General features: G+C 44.9%; 1 protein-coding gene across 2 annotated transcripts; it reads right to left on the reverse strand.

Moving 5' to 3' along the window:
• Positions 1–2,690: 2,690 nt before the first annotated feature.
• TAGLN3 (transgelin 3) lies at positions 2,691–17,562 on the reverse strand. 2 transcript variants are annotated; one of them, XM_024244164.3, is made up of 5 exons: positions 17,355–17,548; positions 16,868–17,220; positions 15,530–15,704; positions 4,680–4,782; positions 2,691–3,160 (listed from the first exon to the last, which is right to left on the reverse strand). In XM_024244164.3, the coding sequence occupies exons 2-5, from the start codon at positions 17,045–17,047 to the stop codon at positions 3,019–3,021; spliced, it is 600 nt and encodes a 199-aa protein (XP_024099932.1). In that variant the 5' UTR covers positions 17,048–17,220; positions 17,355–17,548; the 3' UTR covers positions 2,691–3,018.
• Between the last annotated feature and the right edge of the window lie 1,326 nt (positions 17,563–18,888).

Here is an 18,888-nt window from a genome sequence, read left to right on the forward strand (position 1 = left end):
TCACATGGAGAAAAATTGAGTACCAGAGGCCCAGAAGAATCCTTCTCATTTGGCCCCCTAGCCAGTGGTTTTAATAGCACAGTAGGTGTATTACTAACACAGCGTTTACATAATGACTATTCAGAGTTTACTCTCACTCAGTCACCACTGCCTGCAATTAGAAAAAAGTACATAGCATGCTAATCAGGTCTACAATTTAAGAAAGAAGAAAGATTGCTCTTTTAAAAAAATGGACTTGACTATACTTTGGATCCAATCAAGCTATTACATTATTTTCTGTAGCTGAAATGCATAAACAAACTATCAAGAATTGGCACCTACCATTTGAAATGGTTCTCAAACAGTGCTTGGGAGCAGAGATGCTGATCTTACTCAGGGGGTGTAGTGACCTTAAGCTTGTTTATCATATGCACAGTGTGAGGGCATTACCAAGCCCATGCGAAAGATGGCCTGGAGTCTACATTATTCAAGAAGCTGACCTTGGCCTGTTTAAATGTGGAAATTTCACTTCTAAAATGTCCAAGGGAAATAGGCTTTAAAAGCACTCACAAGAATGATGTGCTCATTTCTGCCAATAATGCTACTACAATTTAAAATTTTATCTTTGTGCTTTACAGTTACCATTGCAGTGAAAGATTCATAGTCAACAGAATTGTTTCAATTTCAATGACTGATTAAATTAGCAGTTTTGCTAATTTGAGGCCATGCCAATTAAATTTATTATCTACAGTAGTGCTGCACTCTAGTATGCCATTAAAGCTTTCTGCGAATGGTAACTAAAATGGCAGAATGCCTGCAAATAAAAAACAAGATCCTACTACTTGACTGCAAATGAGAAGTGGGAAAAGAGGGAAAAAAAATCTCAGTCTTTAGCTTGGATCACTTCTGGTGACTTTTAGGAAAATATATCGAGACAGATATTCTTTGGAACTACACACTGGATTCTTATTCTCTACCCTAATTGCCACCACTCAGGGTAAACCTCTGCTCTAGGGCCTCAAATTTTTTCAAGAGCCTTGTCTCTAGGTTACAATTATTAGATATGACTGAAGGGATGGGAGTCTCCATGGGTGGGGGTTGCATCGTGTTGGGAGGAGAAATGTCCAGGTGCTGGCAAGTCTACCGGTGCTCTTTTTACCTGCTCCTCACTCCAGCTGGGCTCCAGCACAGCCCTGAACTTAGCTAGCTGATTCCTGCTGGCTCTGAACTAATTTTGCTGTTTTCTCGCCTCTCTGTGTCACTGGTATAGCTAGGGCAATGTGAGAGCCAGAACACGGCACATCCTGAAAGTTCTCTCCCAATCCATTCCCTTCCTGATGGAGGCTATTTCCCTAGGGCTCCTACCCCCAATCCCAAACAGGGACCTAGACACCTTCTGTTTCTCCAGGACTTTCCTCCCAGTTTTATTTCACTTTTTGGGATCCATCGGCCTTCCTCTCTTACTTTTGTGGCAACTCCAAGGTAAGGTTTGAGGTAATAATTCAGCTGCCATGGCTGGGAGACATCTTTCCGGGAATAGGCAGTTCACAGGTAGCTGTCAAAGGGTCACTAGAACTTCTAGCAGATACAGTAAACTGCTTAGGTGACCCACAGGCCAATGTTCCTTAGCATAATGGTTTTTCCTTTTTTCTTTTACATTAAAGGTCTTTTTTAAATGTTATACTGAATCCTAATATGTAATATAGATATATCAGAGCTGCTATGGTTGAAGCAGGAGCAGAGGCCCAGGGTTCTGCCTCCTCAGCAGCCCTGCCCCCACAGGGATCCCACAGGAACCTCTGGGTAAACCTAGAACTGCAGAGAACAAAGAGAGAACACAGTCCAAAAAACTACCATCCAAACATTGAGTGTGGCAATGTCTATACTTTCATCTATTTTATCTTTTTCTTGTTATCCATTATATGGATAAAATACCTTATTTCTTTTCTTACTAGATGTATCACGTGTTTTTTTTTTTCTTGTTTCTACTGGTAAGAAAGAATAAGATGAACTGATAATCCCCAGGATTTTTTGACCTTTTAATGTTTTCTATCCACGGGGAAAAAATCTCAAAAACCTATTCATCTTAGGCAAATCTCAATACCAGGCAATATCCTAGGGTTTTCAGGGTTTAAACCCTTTAAATGACTATAGGAGAGCAAACTACATTGTCTGTAACTCCTGGATGATGAAAAAAAATATAAATGTCAGCATCGGACCTAGGGTCTGGTCTGTAAGAGGAAGATGAATGCTAGAGAAGTGAAAACTGCTCATTCATCCAGTCATCTACCCACCCATCCATTCAATAAAACCACCCACCCATCCATTCTTCCTTCCATCCATTCAACAGATACTTCCTGGGCACCTATACAAGAGTTTCTCAAGAAACGGGGCTTTGTCTCAGTCTTTCCTGTGTCCTCTACAGGTCTAGCACAATAAGCACAAAGTACATGCTCAAAAACTTGTTGTGGTCAAAGACTTTGTTCTTGAACTTACGGCTCTAGGCTCTCAGAGTGGGCGAAATGACTCCTAAACTTTCTATTCCAATTGCCAAGATAAACGCGATAATCTTGCAAGAGTGTCCTCATAGCTAACCTATATTTATCAGCTGCAGCTTAAGCTTAATTCCATCTTTCTGGCCTTTGAATGGAAGAGAAACCAGTCCGGACTGTGGAGTCCCTAAGAGAAAGAATGAACTTTACACTGTAAGACACAAGACTAATTACTTTATTAGGTGCATTCTATAAGTTGAAGAGGAGAATTTTTGGCAAATAAATAAATAAATAAATAATCAAACAGAGACTCTGGGGCCTGAGGAGCTCAGGAAAACGGAAGCGGAGTCTTTGCATAGTTCTAAATGAACAGGAGGTGGCAGCAGTAGGCAACGCGGATTCTCGGCGGAAATGCAGCACTTGCAAAAACCAGGGACAGAAGGCTTTGAGAAAGAGGAGAAGGTCAGAAGGTGACTAACTATTTCTTTTTCGTAGAGACCATGGTGTGGAACATTCGTCCTCTCTACCAGGGGCAGGATGTGGCGTCCTACATGATCTGCCTGGGCATCCCGTACCCTGTCATGCCCGCCTGGGAGGCTCCCTTGTTGCTGCCCATCTGCAGGCCTATTACGTTCTGTCCCTGGCGAAGCTGCTCCTCGGAAAAGCCTCTCCGATTCTGCTGGGCTTTCCTGGACAAGGAAAGTGAGAGGGAATAATGTCATTATGACAGTTTTCCAATCCTTTTCAAGATATGCAATTAGACAGGCTCTGCTGGGGGTCCCCAAATAGATCAGCAGGTCCTACCCTGAGCCGTGGTTATGAGCTATGGCCCTACTCTGAGCTATCTCTGGCCCTAGCCTGAGCTGTGGCCCTACCATGACGCATGAGCTCCCTAACTTTTAGAAGCCCAGGTGTTTTCCAGAATTCCAGCAAAGAGGAGGGCAGAATCAGTGGCTACCTCTCTGGGGAATTCACTCTCAGCTTTTCTTGTTTCTCTTTCTCCCCACTCTCCCTTCTTCCCCCACTACTTTAGGCTATCTCAGACTTCTAAGAAGAAGTCTGCTTCTTCTTACCCTTTCTCTCACAGCTACCTCAAGCCTTTGTGAAAATTAAAATCCGTTCTTCTTACAAAGCACATCATTAATCCCATTCCTCCTTTCCCTGTATAGGGCCAAGATGAATATACCCTTTTAGAGCCAAGGGACCTAAGAGTTAATGAGGGGAAATGTCGCACTCTAGATTAGAGGTCTGCAAACTTTGGTAAAGAGCCGGATAGTATATAATTGTGGTTGTGTAGCCACATGGAACTTGGTAGTTCACTAATAATACAGACACTAAAACCAGGGTTTCAAATGGCCAATATCTCAGAGGTTTTCAGGGCAAGCGTTCTTTAAAATGACATAAGCTGGTAACTTTTTTTTTTTTTTAATAACTGTCAAGGAGAAGAAAAGGGGATCATGGAAATGAATAATCAATTATTTGCCACAGGACACTCTTCTACAACTAAGTTAGCCAGTTTAAGCTTCCTGCCTACCCTACTCCCTGCAAAAAAAAAAAAAAAAAATCATTTTAAAAAAAGGCTCTTCACTGAGAGATAACCATATAATTTGTCATCCAGACCAGGATGCTGTTGAGAGTGAAAAAGAGTTCTATTAATAATATACTGGGACAACATAGATATTAACCATGACTGTTCCAGACAAACAGGACATATTTACCCTTTATTAAGTACACAAAGAAAAAAGGAAGGCAGGAAGGAGGGAAGGAGGGAAGGAGGGAGGGAGGGAAGGAGAAAGGAAAGAAGGAAGGAAGGAAGGAAGGAAGGAAGGAAAGAAGGAAGGAAAGCAGGCAGGCAGGCAGGCAAGAAAGCTCAGAAGTGGCTTAAGTCATAATAAAGCCGAGTTCAGACATGAAGCCATCTTCAAGAAAGGCCATCCAGTCCTGCTGAGCCTCAGGAGAAACAGAACCTGGGTGGAGCTGGAGGGTGCACGTATCTGGTAGAAAAGGCCCAACCATTTCTGCTCTGGTTGGGTTACTGGCCTGTACAGAAGCATCAGTCTTTCATTGCTTTGGGGAACTCAGTTGTGGAGACAGCAGTGCTTGGTCCTGGGGCTTTGCACATAAAGCCTCTGTAGAGTTCCAAGGCTTCAGACCCTCCCTCTGGTTAAAATCGCCTTGTGGTCCAGGGGGCAAGGAAGAGACTTTTACCTGTGAAACCAGGATGGCTCTCCCCGATAGCAGCCATCATCCTTGGTGACTGCAACGCTGCCTAAAGCCATCAGGGTCCTCTGCACAGCTGCCATGTCCTTCCCTGGAAGCCAACAAGGAGATCAAAGCCAAGCACGTGTCAGAGCCAAGGAATGCTGGAAGGATACGGCTGGACACCCAGGAGGGAAGTTCTGATGGAAGGCTGCAGGTGACCAGATTCAAAGGAGCAGTGCTATCAAACACCTCCCAAAGTGGCCCTAAGACAACCATACCCAAACTTCTCAGAAAGGAACAAAAAGTAACCTGGTTAATTATTCTCTATATGGTACATACCAGAGATACCAAGTTTCTAATCCATTCATAGTTGCTGTATAAATAAAATCATCCATGTGCATCAAATTGAATATTCACTTTGCTCTTTGGGCCAGAGGCCTGGCAAATGAAGAACAGCAAATCAACACAGAAAGCACTCAATGTGACACAAGTGATAGGGCCTTTATTTTGTGCCACTTGAAAAGAGCTAAATGGAGACAATAAACAACTAGCTTGTGTGTGACAGAGAGGAGAGCAAGGGAGAGGGATGTGCGGTGTGGCCCTTGCACAGACGGATGGGGAGCCCCGTTACCTAAGCAGCCCAGTGACCATTAACCCATGGAGAAAGCAACTGGGCCCTACAAGTCAGCCTTTCCTCCCATCCTTTCTCCTTTCTTCTCTTCCAGTTGACTGACATGTCCTAAACTGAGAAGATGCTACTGAGGGGGTGGCCTGCAATTTAGAATCAGATCAAAAGTCCACGCAAGGCACCAGTGTGGAATACAAAAGCTAAAAAGCATAGGGTTAAAAGGGAAGGCAGCGTCTAACCTGGTGGGGAACTGTGAAAGTTAAGGGCAAATATTAAGGCTCTCTTTAGACCTGGTGAACCATCTGCAGTTTTTTGGCCCAGCTGCCGCAGCTCAGTCTCTGGGGAATACAGAATTACAGGGGAAAGGCAGATAGAAAGTGAGAATGGCGTATGAACTGTAATAAAATAAACAATTAAGGCCTTCAGAGGAAGTCCAGCTCAGGATCTTCATTTATTTGAAGAGGAGAGAGAGAAAGCTGATCCTCTCTCCCCTCCGTCCCCACCTCCCATATTAACCACAGGGTGATTGCCTGAATCCTGAGGCCCTGTGGGACTGGTTGGTGAACACAAGGATAAAATGCCGTCAATGGATAGTCCCCCAGACTCAAGGAATAACTGGGGTGGTGGAGAATGAAGTATTTCAGAAGCAGACAGAAGGGAGAAGGCATAAGGAATATTCAGAACTAAGAAGAAACACAGAAATTGTTGTTAGAATGACTCTTCCACAGGTGAAAGCTTTTCTGTAATTGTCACCATATAATGGGACACTTTTTAAAAAATATAAATGTAGTAATGATATTCTGAAGGTTCATTCTGTGAAGAGATAGGGAGAGGACTTGCTCTTAAGCAGTGAACTATTAAAGGGAACCTAGACAAATAATTGAGCAAAGGAAGGCTTAGGTTAGGGTATATCATTTATCTCTACTCTTTACAAAGAGCACCCTGGATACTTGTTTCTGGTGGTTGGAAAGAGCTGTTCTGATATGTCCAGGATCTGGGAAAATGTGGGGCCTGACATCCAGCAGATTACCCACAGATACTACCCTGGAACAATGGGTGAAGAAGCAAAGTTTTATTAAACTATAGAACTAGACTCCTTCAAAGTAGCTAGTTCATCCCTGGTATCCCTGCATCTAGAAAATTCCCAACACTTAGTTCCCAACTTTGTTCCCTTTGTCCTTTCTGGGTTCATGTATAGTCTATATAACACTTCTTATATATAAGACTATATATAAGAACTTATAAGAACTAACACTTATATATAAGTGTTATATATAACACTTCTTATATAGACTACTACATGAACCCAGAAAGGACAAAGGGAACTAAGTTGCAGGCTAGGATAAGATATCCAGGAGCCTAGAACTATCAACACAACTCCACCCTCATCCCAGGAGAGTGGAAAAGGAAGTGATTACACTTGAGAAAGAAGCCAGTAGGGAAGCAGGCATTATTTGACAGGAAGAAATTGGGATTTTTTCCTTAAGAAACTTTCCAAAGCAAGATATTTGATATAAATTATAGGGTAGACACTGTATATGTCATCTCAACCTCATGGAATTGGGATTATTCCTCCTCACGTGTGGATGAGAAAACTAATTCAAAGAGGTTAATTAACATGCCCAGAGGCACCCAATCAGTTAACAGAGCCCAGCTCTAGATCAGACCTGTCTGAATGCAAAGCCCTTGAACAATCCACCATGCCACTCTGCCATCTCCCATGGCGCCCCATTGCAGGCTGGGTGAGGAGCACATTCCTCAGTAGGAACCAGTGATCACGGATGATCTGAAAGGGTCACGATGGCTGTTTTGTGCCAGGCCAGAGGGGACACTGAGTGGGATAAAACTGGAGCACAGATTTCAGGCCTTATAGAATCAAGGGCACCAATCCCAATGCCCGTAAGTCTTTGAGTGTTTTTGTCTAGGTTTCTCCATGTATTCATCCAAACAAGACTGAAACAAAGAAAAGCAGTTAGGGCCTGATGTTCTGGCCAAGTGATATCATTTGGATGTTTTGTCCTCTCCAAATCTCAAGTTGAAACGTGACCTCCAATGTGGGAGGTGGGCTTAGTAGGAGGTGTTTGGGTCATGAGGGCAGATCCCTCATGAATGGCTTGGTGCTGACCTCATGGTAATGAGTGAGTTCTTATGTATGAGTTCACACAAGATCTGGCTGTTTAAGAGCCTGGCACCTTTACCTTCTGTCTCTTGCTCCCTCTCTCACCATGTGACATACTGACTCCCCTTCGCCTTCCACCATGATTGTAAGCTTCTTGAGGCCCTTGCCAGAAGCAGGTGCCAGCACCACACTTCCTGTACAGTCTGCAGAACCGTGAGCTAAAACAAAACCTCTTTATGAATTACCCAGTCTCAAATATTCCTTTAAAGCAACAAAAATGGACTAGTACACTAAGTTAATGATTGCCAAAATTCTAAATAACATTATGACCAGAAATCTGCCTTCTGGAACCAGTTCACATCTAGCTCATTTTCTTGTTATGTTATTCTTGTTGTTTCCTAATTCCAGCACTCTTGGACTGACAAGATGGGAAGAGGGCCTTTTTCCAGCCTTCCCTGTCTTGCTTTGCCAGTTCAGAAGCCCAGATCAAGTACCACTGGATGAGAGTGGCACACAGGAGTCAGGGCTACTTGTAGAAGCTGATTTCTGCAACTGGGGGTCAAAAATTTAAGTGCATAAAAAAGCGCTGAGTTTGAGGAAGCTCTGTGATGTATACGAAGTATAAAACAACAAAAGGCTGGGCACAGTGGCTCACACCAGTAGTTTCAACACTTTGGGAGGCTGAGGCAGGAAGACTGCTTGAGCCCAGGAGTTTCAGGCTGCAGTGACCTATGACTGCACCACTGCACTCCAGCCTGGACAACAGAGGGAATCCCTGTCTCTAAACAACAATAAGATAAATGAAATAAATTTATAAACAAGAAAAGCGAAACTAGTCGTATCACAACCAAGTGTCATATATGCCTAACGATGAAGCCTTCAAAATTGTGCAAGTATAAAAAATGGCCATACACAGCCTGCTTTCCCAAGCTTCTCGGATTATTTATGGGAGTTTGGGGGGGGGGGCGGGCATCTCTTTCAAAATATGCATTTTGAGGTCATTCTTCTGAGAGAATGATTTGGTAAGTTCTGGGAGTCCATATTTTTAATAAGCTTCCCGGGTGATTCGTATCTTCAGGCAAGTTTGAGAGTTATAGGTGTTGCCTGGTGATTTGCAAGCTAAACTGATCTTCAGGATTACCCAAGAATCTTAAATATTCGGATTCTGGGGCAGTCTCCTAGGATGATTGTGAGGCAGCCAGATGGACAGGCAGATACTACTCTAAAGCTTTGGTTTTCAATGTTTAAAAACATCCCCAAGTCTGCCATGTGGTAAGTACTAAGTAATATTTGTTAAGCAATAACTCCTTTCTTCAGAGATATCCTCCACAAAGTCAAAAGTAAAAGTGATAATTAGAAAAGCTCTGTTCCAAGTTGGAAGTCAGCCCAGAGCCCTGCAGCTTGGAATGGCTTTGCTCCCTGACAGCCACCCTGGATGCTTTGGTAGATTGCTGGGGCTCCTCAAGTGAGCTTGAAAGCCACTGCTCCAGGCCATTCTTCCAAGAAAAGAAAAACATTCCTCAAAGAAGGATCAACTAAGTGTCGGGAATTTTCTGGATGGAGGGATAGCAAAAATGAGATAGAGTCTGGTTATCTAAGAGCTGGTGGAATCTGAAAAGCATACATACTGTATGATTCCTACTTTATGACATACTAGAAAAGGCAAAACTCTAGAGACAGTGAAAAGATCAGTGGTGGCCAGGGTTGAGGGTGGGAGGGATGAAAAGGCAAAGCACAGAAGCTTTTTAGGGCAGTACTTGATATGATACTGCAATGATGAATATGCGTCATTATACATTTGCCCAAATGCATAGAATGTATAACAGCAAGAGTGAACCTAATGTAAACTATATATTTTGGATGATAATGATGTGCCAATGTGGCTGATTACTTGCAATATGTGCTCCTTTCGTAGGGGATGTTGATAATGGGGAAGGCTGTGCATTTGTGGGGAGAGAGGGCATATGGAAAATATCTGTACCTTCCTCTCAATTTTGCTGTGACCCTAAAACTCCTTGAAAATATTAGTCTTAAACAAAAAAGGAGCTGATGGTATGGTAGCTTTCTCTGTCTCACCTGGCAAGCGTTTTCAGCAAGAGTCTCACCTAGCAACTGACAGCTTTACTTGACAATACAGAGCTCCCTATTTCCTACATTGTCACAAAGTAATGTTATCCAAAGTGTGATCCTGCACCCCACATTACTAAGTTATAACTCCTGGGGAGTAGGACTGGAGGTTCTGCATTGTAAGGTCCCAACCCAGGAATTCTTAATGCTATAAAGATACTTTAAGAAGGATTTTGTTCCCTTAAATTCTTTATTACTTCCAAGGTATCTTATGTATGTCTATGAAAATAAAAAGTAAATGAAAAGGATAAAGGCAAAGAAAAAAGGTAAAAGAGAAGTCATTTGGGTGTGTCAACTTGGATTGGACAGTCTCTACTTTCTATTTCTACTTTTAATACAAAAAAATCTGTCTTGCAGTCAAAGTTCTTTGTCTCAGAGCTATTATACTTCTATTATATATCAGTCTTGACTCAGCCTTGTAACTCTTAGAATACTGGCTTTTTCCATCTTTCTTGGACTTACAGAGAAAGTAAGCAGTAGTGTATGAAACCATGTCTTATTTCCCTGAATAATAACTTGGGCCTAGCTTCCAATTCTCCACTGAAGGTAGACCAAAATATTGCAACAGTCAAGGGAGAAATATCAGGGGTGAGGTTGGGTTTGCTCTGTGGATTTTGTAAATGTTTGTTGCTTGCCTCCCTGACTCCCACTGCTCTGGGTGGTGGCTCTTAAAGTGGGGTTCCCAGACCAGCAGAATCAATATGGTCTGTGAATTGGTAAGAAATACAAATTCTTGGCCTACCTCAGACATATTACCTCAGAAACTCTGCTGTTGGGGCTTAGCAGTCTGTGCTTTAACAAGCCTACCTAGTGATTCCGATGCATGCTGGCATTAGAGAGCCATTGCCAAAGGAAAGACCCACCAAATACAATCGTCAGCAGCCACTTGAAATAAATGCGGTGACAGCTGCTCTGATAGAAAATGAGGCTTCGAGGCTGGGCGCGGTGGCTCACGCCTGTAATCCCAGCACTTTGGGAGGCCGAGGTGGGCGGATCATGAGGTCAGGAGATCGAGACCATCCTGGCTAACATGGTGAAACCTCTTCTCTACTAAAAATAAAAAAAAATTAGCCGGGCGTGGTGGCAGGTACCTGTTAAGTCCCAGCTACTTGGGAGGCTGAGGCAGGAGAATGCCATGAACCCAGGAGGCAGAGCTTGCAGTGAGCCAAGATCAGGCCACTGCACTCCAGCCTGGGTGACAGAGTGAGACTCCATCTCAAAAAAAAGAAAACGAGGCTTCGAGCAGCAGACACTTGTGATGTCTCAAGTCATTACAGGTACTTTGCTTACAATATTCCAAGAGATCTCTCATGCTGTGTGAAATATCTCTTCACTCTTGCTGTTGAGGAATGACACATAAAGTGACGCCTTCCCAGAGAATATATTTGAACCTCCAGGCCCTTCCAATGTAAACCACACCTCCCTAACTCCCGGTCATCAAGAGAGGGGAATAGGTATGACATCACCATGTGTCCAGGATCCTTACCAGTAGAATTACTAAGAAGAGCCATGAGACTGATCGATCTGTGAGTCTTGCCTGCTCTGACATTCTAGAATTTAATACGTTTAATGCACATCAAGTGGTTATACAAATGAACCAAAAAGATCAGTTGCTGAATGACTAATAGTGTGGGGGGAGAAGCCAACATTTATTAGGTGTCTGGTAGCCAGGCACTGTGCTAGCTTCTTTACAGTTAATCCTCACAAAAATTCTACAAAAGAGAGGCATTAGAACTGTTTACCAAGAAGGGAACTGAGGCTCTGAGAAACTAAGCAATTTAAACAAGGTCACACAGTTAGTATGCAGCAAAAGAGATTTCAACCCATTTACCTGACTCCAAAACTCATGCTCTTTCCAGTGTAGTGGGGTCTTCTGTGTCTGGAATTGGTAAAGCAATAAATTATGGGGAAAGACATCAAGAGGGTAATGACCACAAAGTGGAAAAAAATGTCAATAAAGTGACTCCTAAAACCTGATCATTCGTATTAGAGAATAGCTGATGAGGTAAAGGCTCCACAGCTGTCAGAGAGGGCAAAGGTCATCCAGGCAACCACCCCCCCCACACCCCACCCACCAGCTCCTGTATGTGGCCACTAAGTCCATTTGTTCTAAGACAGAATGAGTGTCTTTCCAGACTTACTCTTCCCTCCCTTATTTTCTGTTAATCTTAGAAAAGACAAGCCAATGACAACAATAATTTCTACATTACCTTTTATTATCCTCTACTATCGTCATGAACCATGCTAAGCACTTCTAATGAACTATCTCGTTTACTTTCCATATCAACCCTGTGAAATAGATATGATTATCCCCACTTTACAACTGAGAAAATCGAGGCTCAGAGAAGTTAATTGATAAATGGTAGAGCACAGGTTTGGCCAGGCAGTCTAATTTCTGACTCAGGAGCCTGTACTCTCCTGTAATACCTTCCAGGATAAGCTTGTGTTGCAGTCTTTCTGTCCCGATAATAGACCAGCACACTCACTTGCTCTAATATGTTCTCTCTGTCTCTTACACACACCCCCTGACCCCCACCTTTCTTGCTCTGCCTTTTCTTCCTTTCCCACTTTCTGTCCACAGAAAAGATGCTGAAGTCTTACCTGCAGAGTACTTTCTTCTGAATCATAGACAGCTGAGATGGCACCACCCCTGCCCTTTCCAGGGCACCCATGGCAAATCCAAAAGTAATCTGCCAGGCCATTCACCTTCTGTTATCCAAGAGAAGACTTCCCAGGCCCCTTCCATTCCTCTAAGCCACCCTACTTCTTCTCCATCACTGAAAGCAAGTGGTCACCCCAGCTCCCCCCTAGGGGGACTTCGGTAGCTTTTGTCTATAATGTCCCTGTGATTGTGTTGTTTTTCTGGACGATTTAGCTTTGGGTTTCATTTTAAAGCCTTGAATCTTGTATTCCAATTACCCTGCAGTCTATTTGAAGTATTACAGCCGGGGGGATTAAGGATAGTGGTACATCTGGGGCCTCAGCCTATAGAAGTGATTGAAGCCTAAACAAGAAGGCATTTGGCAAGCCTGGGCTCCTCCAGACTTACTGGTTTGCAACATCCAGGCAGCCTGAAGAGTCAGAGGGCAGCTGTGGGCAGGCAGAGCTCTACTTGGGAGAAGACACTGAGTAGGGGAGATGGGAGACTGAGAGCTGTTGGGCATGAAATTCCTGCAGAGGAGGAAAATAAGTCCCTAGGCAAGGAGGGCTGGAGCCACAGTGCCACAGACACCACAACCAAGGTGCAGGGAATCCAGAATTAATGTAAGTTGATATGTGAGGACAGCATTAAAACCACAGTCAAGGTGGAGAATAGTAGGGAGAATGTGGGACTAAGCTAAGCAAACAGCTAGTCTAATAGCTGTGTGTACAAACATGTACCCCCTCACATGCACATAGACATAACACGTGCCAACCCTGCCCTGCAGCATTCCTTTGATTTCAGCTTTCTTATGTCAAGACACATGAGCAACAACCAGTTCTTGCAGAAAGGACCCCAGCCTCACTTGCTCAGTCTGCTCTGCAGTATTGTCAGCCTTCCCCTCCCTCTCCCTGCTTCTCTGCTCAAAGCAACCCACTTTTCTACCTCCTGCCCTATTGTATGGTGACCAGCATTGGCCTAAGCTTCAGACAGTGATCCTGGGGAATATCAGATATCCCCTCCAACCTATAACAAATCTCCCTGGACTTTGGTCCTCAGTTGACATTCCATGCAGGCAGCCACCAGACCCTGGGGCCTCTTGGGGCCATTTGGAAACTCTGAAGCATCTGCTTTCCTATTGACAGTTCTCCTGTTCATCCCTACCTACTGCATGACCTACCTACAGTTCTTCCTGCTACCTGTCAGTCCTGGTGCCCTTGGAGTGGACCTCCTTCCTTATTTCCTTTAAAGCCCAATTTTTCTACCCTAGGGCTGGGACTCTTAGTGTCTGTCTTGTTGCCCAGGAGCTGACTGGTCCACGGCCCTGGCTCAGGCGATCACACTCATCCCTCCAGGCCTCCCTCTTTCTTTAGAGGAGTCTAACACACAGGTCTGGGGCAGGTGGTGTATACCTCCTCCGACTCTGTGCATCAGGGACCATTTCTCCCTACACTCCTCCACACTTGCTGTGAGCACCTCTGAGGAGTAAAGTTTACCTTTATGTTCCTTGTAAAAAAGGGGAGAGGCAAGTAAAGCATCCTCAGCAGTATGAAGACAGGAAAGCTCTCAGAATCCTCACCTCCCACAGACCTCCTGGCTTCTTCCTCCTCCCACACACTTCCTGCACTTGGTGGGGTGGGGGGGGACTCACCCGGGTCCCTTCCATTCACACTGACTCTCCTATCCTTCTGTCCCACACAGCCCTGAATCATCTTCCTCCTCCTCACCTCCTCCCCCACCTCCTCTTCATCCTCATCAGCTAGTCACCATTATGACTCAACAGCACACTCACGGTGTAGGTGAAGGAAACTAAGCCTCCTGGCTCAAGAATGGGTTGGCAGACTAGTTAAGGCTCTATTCTTTGCTGTCAGAGAGCCCAGGTTTGAATTCTGGCTCTGCTATCTCACGGACACAAGTAACCATGGGCAAGCTTCAGTTTCATCATCTTTGAAATGGGGAAATTAAAAAACATTTACCTCATAGGATTGTTAGCAGAACTGACTGGCATTGTGCAATAAAGCACTTGTACAATGCCTTGTGCATAGAAAACATCAGTAAGCAGTAGCTATGTAGCTATCTGTATTAGCTAGAAAAAAATCATCATAGTTTTGGTCTAGGAAGCAAGGATCAAATCGCAACTGTGAAATTACATGAGAATTTGGAGGCTCAACAGCAAGATCCATAGCCTGGCCTGGCCTGCAGTTTTGAATATCTGAGTTTCTAAATAATGGCAAACCACAAGGTAAACTTATTAGCATCTTAGGATTTTAACCATTCACCTATGAGGGAAACATGCAATGCCAGCTCTTCGCATGACGCCGAGGATTAGGGAGGCAATTGTTTCTTTATAAATCATAGTGTGGTGAGTAGTAGAATGGTCCTCTGCTAGAAATCTATTTCAACCATCATCTGAATACCCTTTAATACCATGTCTCTCCATCAGGGGAAAGCTACCCCATTCTCACTGTCAGCAGAGCCATTTGGGTCACTGCCTTGGGGATCCTGTTGGTTGGGCCACTAATGACAGCCAGTGAGAAAGAGCATGTGAGAGCAGAGTCAATCTGACAGTCCTGCTCTGACTAGTTGGTATCTCTTGGTGCCTCAGGCGGGCCTAGTGGAGAAGGAACACAGTCACATGTTTGGGTATACACATTTTCGCTAAAGGGGACATTAACGACACCATGACCATAGGTCCCAAATTCTCTGGCAGTGTCTCCATTCACATCATTTCCCCCAGTAATGGCCGATCATTAAATACGTCCAGGAGTGTGATTTGATTTTTATGCTTTTGTGAGATTTCCTCACCAAGTCAATTCACAAATGTGAAGGAAAAAAGCACTTGTCACACTGTAAGCAGAATGCATATCCGGAATGCATAGTCACCAAGCTCCCAGATAAAGGTTTAACAAAAGGTTGGAGTGCTATCTATTTCTCAGATTGACAAAATAGCCCCAGATGGCTTTGTCTATAAGCTGCAGTTGAGCAAGAAACACACTGGCCCCCTGCCTCCCTTCTCCTCTGGTAGCTGTGATTTGTTATGGGAGGGGTAAGAGGAATAAAAGGCAGTTTGGCACCGTTAGCTTCCTCTAGCTTGAGGCTTCTGTTTACATTACTTGCTGAGATCCCCTCTGTGTCCTCAGGGTGTGTGTTCCATTAGAAGAGGGTACCTCCTTTTAATAGAACATAATAATGGGGAAGGCAAACAGTGCCCCCAGGATAACAGCTGAGAGCATCTTACACACATCAATCGCACAGGGAAGAACATTGTGAGCAGTTTTTACAAGGAGATGGGGCGAAGGAGAGAAGAAAAGAACAATCCCAAAGGCCAGAGGGCTGTTTACCTTCCCATAGATCCACCGTCTGAAAGATGTCAGTGGTTCTGACACCATAGGTCTCCGCAGCTTTTAGGAACTGGGAGATTTGCTCCATCTGCTTAAAAGCCATCTTTGACTCTGAGATCTTGGGTATGGGCTCTTGTCCTGGTGGGTATAAACTATTAATCAGCTTGCACAGGACCTGAAGGGGGAGGGGAGAGACAGAATCAATGTTTCCCTTTGTATTTACAGGTCAAGAATGAGAAGTGAATCCTGCTGACATGAGACACTGCTCATCCAGTTTGGGCAGGAGCAAGTCATGGGCCCCAGGAAGGCATGGGCTCCGGGCTGTGTAGCCAGGCTCCTATACTAAGCCCCAAAGACCCAGATGACCCCATTCCTAGTGCTGCTCCTTACCACAGAGATTCCTGTAGCCTGGGAGTGCCATTCCCTCCCTGTTCCTCCCTTCCTTTTTCTGGATGAGGGAAAGAATGTTTACAGATAGGGAATGACGTGAGGGGATGAGGACGTGATTCCAGACTTTCAAAGGAGGAATGACTTAGTGGCTTCTGAGGTTGGCAGAGCTCAAATGATAGAGTCTAATATTATTTCTTCCATCAAAAGGCAAATAAGCAGGCTTCAATTTACTCATCCCATATATTTTAACAATGTGTAAAAGAAGTGAATGTGGTAACTTTTCCCCAGATATATATATAACCCAAGCTCTGGGCAACCCAGCAGAAGCATCAGATAGCAGTTATGTAACAGTAAATCACAGACTGCAGGAAAGGATGGGCTTTGAATCACAGAGCCTGCGGCCCTCAAACCCTCAAACACACAGGAGCATTTGGTCAGAAAGGCAGTTAACAAATAAGGACTCCTTTCAGTTTCATGAGAACCCATCCACTGAATAAACAGACACTGAACACTTCCAGGGTGCATGGCTCCCACAAGAATGTGAAGGTGGCTAGTTCCCCTCCTCCCTCCTTTGTTTTACTGTGTAACCAACACGATCCCCTAGGGAAAGAAATGGCCCCAGAAGAGCTGATGCACCAGGAAGGCTGGGGAAATTACAAGGACATACTTATCTCTATTCTCATTAGAAATATCAAAAGGGCTTCGAATTTGCCAAATCAGAAGGGAGATGTGATGATAGGGTGAGTGGAGAACCCCCAAGCTAGCTAGGGAATAGTGCATGGAGCCCAAATCTTCCAACCCTGAAGAAATAAAGGCATTCTCATCCCCTCCCGGTGAGACACAGAGCTTGGCAACAGCAGCTCTTCCCGCAGCCTTACGTTAAAAGAAAGGGCCCTGGAGGGTTTCCCTGCCCACCGCCCCAGCAACCAAGATCGCTGCCGGCCTTACCGTCCCGTCCATTAACCATTTCTGAAAATGGGCCCTGCCGGGGGGCGGGTGCTCTATGTCCTCGGCGCACTGCAGGATGATCCAGTCCACCAGCTTGTTCTCCAGGTCCGCATCATACTTCTGCTCGATCTTCTCCTGCACCTCTCGGCTTAAGCCATAGCTCGGGCCCCTGTTAGCCATCTCTGGAAAGAAGAGGGGACACGCGCGGCATCCACACAATAGCAGCAGCAGCCTCCGGCTCCCTGCAGACGGGGCTGGGATATGGCTGGGCAGCCTGGCCCAGCAGCAGCAAAGCGGGCAGAAAGCCGGGCGTGGTTTAAATCAAGGAGCCAATGAAGCCAATGGGGTTTCACCTACAAACGGGAAAGAAAAGCACAGCTACCCGCCAGTAACTCTAGAATAAAGCTCCGGCCGGTCCAGGGGGGGCTGGAACCCCCCCTCCCGATCCCGCCTATCAATGAGACGAGATGATATAACACGGACTCACAATCAAGTCTGAACCCCCAGGCAGCAAGGGGGATGGGTGGCGGACGTTTCCTCCCCCTTCTCAGTAGCACTTTGCAAAGGAAGAAACCATGAGATCGGGAAGAGCAGGTAATTGGCAGGCAGGGAGGAAGCCTCCTTTCATGTTGAACTGCTGCTGCTGCTGCCTCGCGCCTGGAAGAATGGCACATTGATTTGATTTTCTCATGGCTGAGGGGGCTCAATCAGGGCCGTTGCTAAGAGCCCTCCAAAAAGCCAGCCCTCTCCCCTGTCAGTCAAGCCCGCCTGCCTCCCTCCCGCTGAGAGCCTCTTTCTCATCTGCACAATTCTTTCCCTCTTCTGGGGAGACAGCCGATTGTTTACGAGGCCAACAGCTGCACAAGGGGATGAGGGCCTGTGGGAGGGTCCGTTCTACCGACTGTCCATCTGTCGGGAATAGCCAAGCCACTTTCCCCCTGCCCTGAGGGAACAACTGTCTGGCAGGACATGAGGGGAGGGACTGAGAGCTGCTATCATTTACTTGTTCAGCTGCCAGCCCAACTTCACCCAGAAACTTCCATCCTGAAATTGTTGTGCCTGAGTTTGACTTATTCAAGGGAGGTATTTTTTTCATGCTACTCTTAACCGAAAGACACTAAGAGCAAGTTTTATAAATTATTATTATAATTCTTACTATATATTTTTAGACAGAGTCTCACTCTGTTGCCCAGGCTGGAGTGCAGTGGCGCAATCTCCACTGGCTGCAACCTCTGCCTCCTGGGTTCAAATGATTCTCCTGCCTCAGCCTCCCCGGTAGCTAGGATTACAGGTGTGTGCCACCAGGCCTGGCTAATTTTTGTATTTTTAGTGGAGATGGTGTTTTGCCATGTTGGTCAGGCTGGTCTTGAACTCCTGACCTCAGGTGATCTGACCGCCTCGGCCTCCCAAGGTTCTGGGATTACAGGCATGAGCCACCGTGCCTGGAAAGTTTTATAAATTAAACAAAACTCAAAGACTAAGAACTCTTAGAGTGAAAGTTTTTGATAGAATGTAAAGACTTCATCTGAAGTAAGGACCGTGAAGGCACAACTGACATATTGTTGGTAGTAACTGAATATTTCTCATGGGCAAACAAGCACTCAGGAGAAACCATTAGCTCTAAGTTGGCCCCAAATTTTTATAACAGCTAAAGGGCTTGGCAGTTTGTCCTCCTAGACTGTAAGCCATTTGTGGGTAAAGATTGAGTCTCATTGGTGTTGTGTAATTCTCTGGGTGTTTTTCATGAGAAAAATTCCACATTTTTTTTTGTTTGGTTCATTTCTTCATTCAACAGATATTTACTGAGTGTTTTTGCCAACTACTGGACTGAGGAGGAATAAAATACAATTCTTGCATTGAAAACAGATTGATAAATTGACTCAAGCATATTAAATAAAGCAATTCTGGGTACATGGGATGATGATCTTTGTCCCTGTGGGAAATTGATTAGAAGCCATGCAGGAAATGACTCCTCAAATAATACATGTATTGAGAAAAATCTCCTACCGACTGGTGCCTGG

Source organism: Pongo abelii, chromosome 2 (assembly GCF_028885655.2).
Source record: "Pongo abelii isolate AG06213 chromosome 2, NHGRI_mPonAbe1-v2.0_pri, whole genome shotgun sequence".
NCBI lineage: Eukaryota > Metazoa > Chordata > Mammalia > Primates > Hominidae > Pongo > Pongo abelii.

Coding starts and splice junctions, on each gene's coding strand:
- TAGLN3 (XM_024244164.3), bottom strand. CDS start 17,047: ATGGCTAACAGGGGCCCGAGCTATGGCTTAAGCCGAGAGGTGCAGGAG. Junction 4,783..15,529: donor GACGGTGGATCTATGGGAAG/GTAAACAGCCCT, acceptor GTTGGCTTCCAG/GGAAGGACATGGCAGCTGTG. Junction 3,161..4,679: donor GAGCCATCCTGGTTTCACAG/GTAAAAGTCTCT, acceptor TTCCTTGTCCAG/GAAAGCCCAGCAGAATCGGA.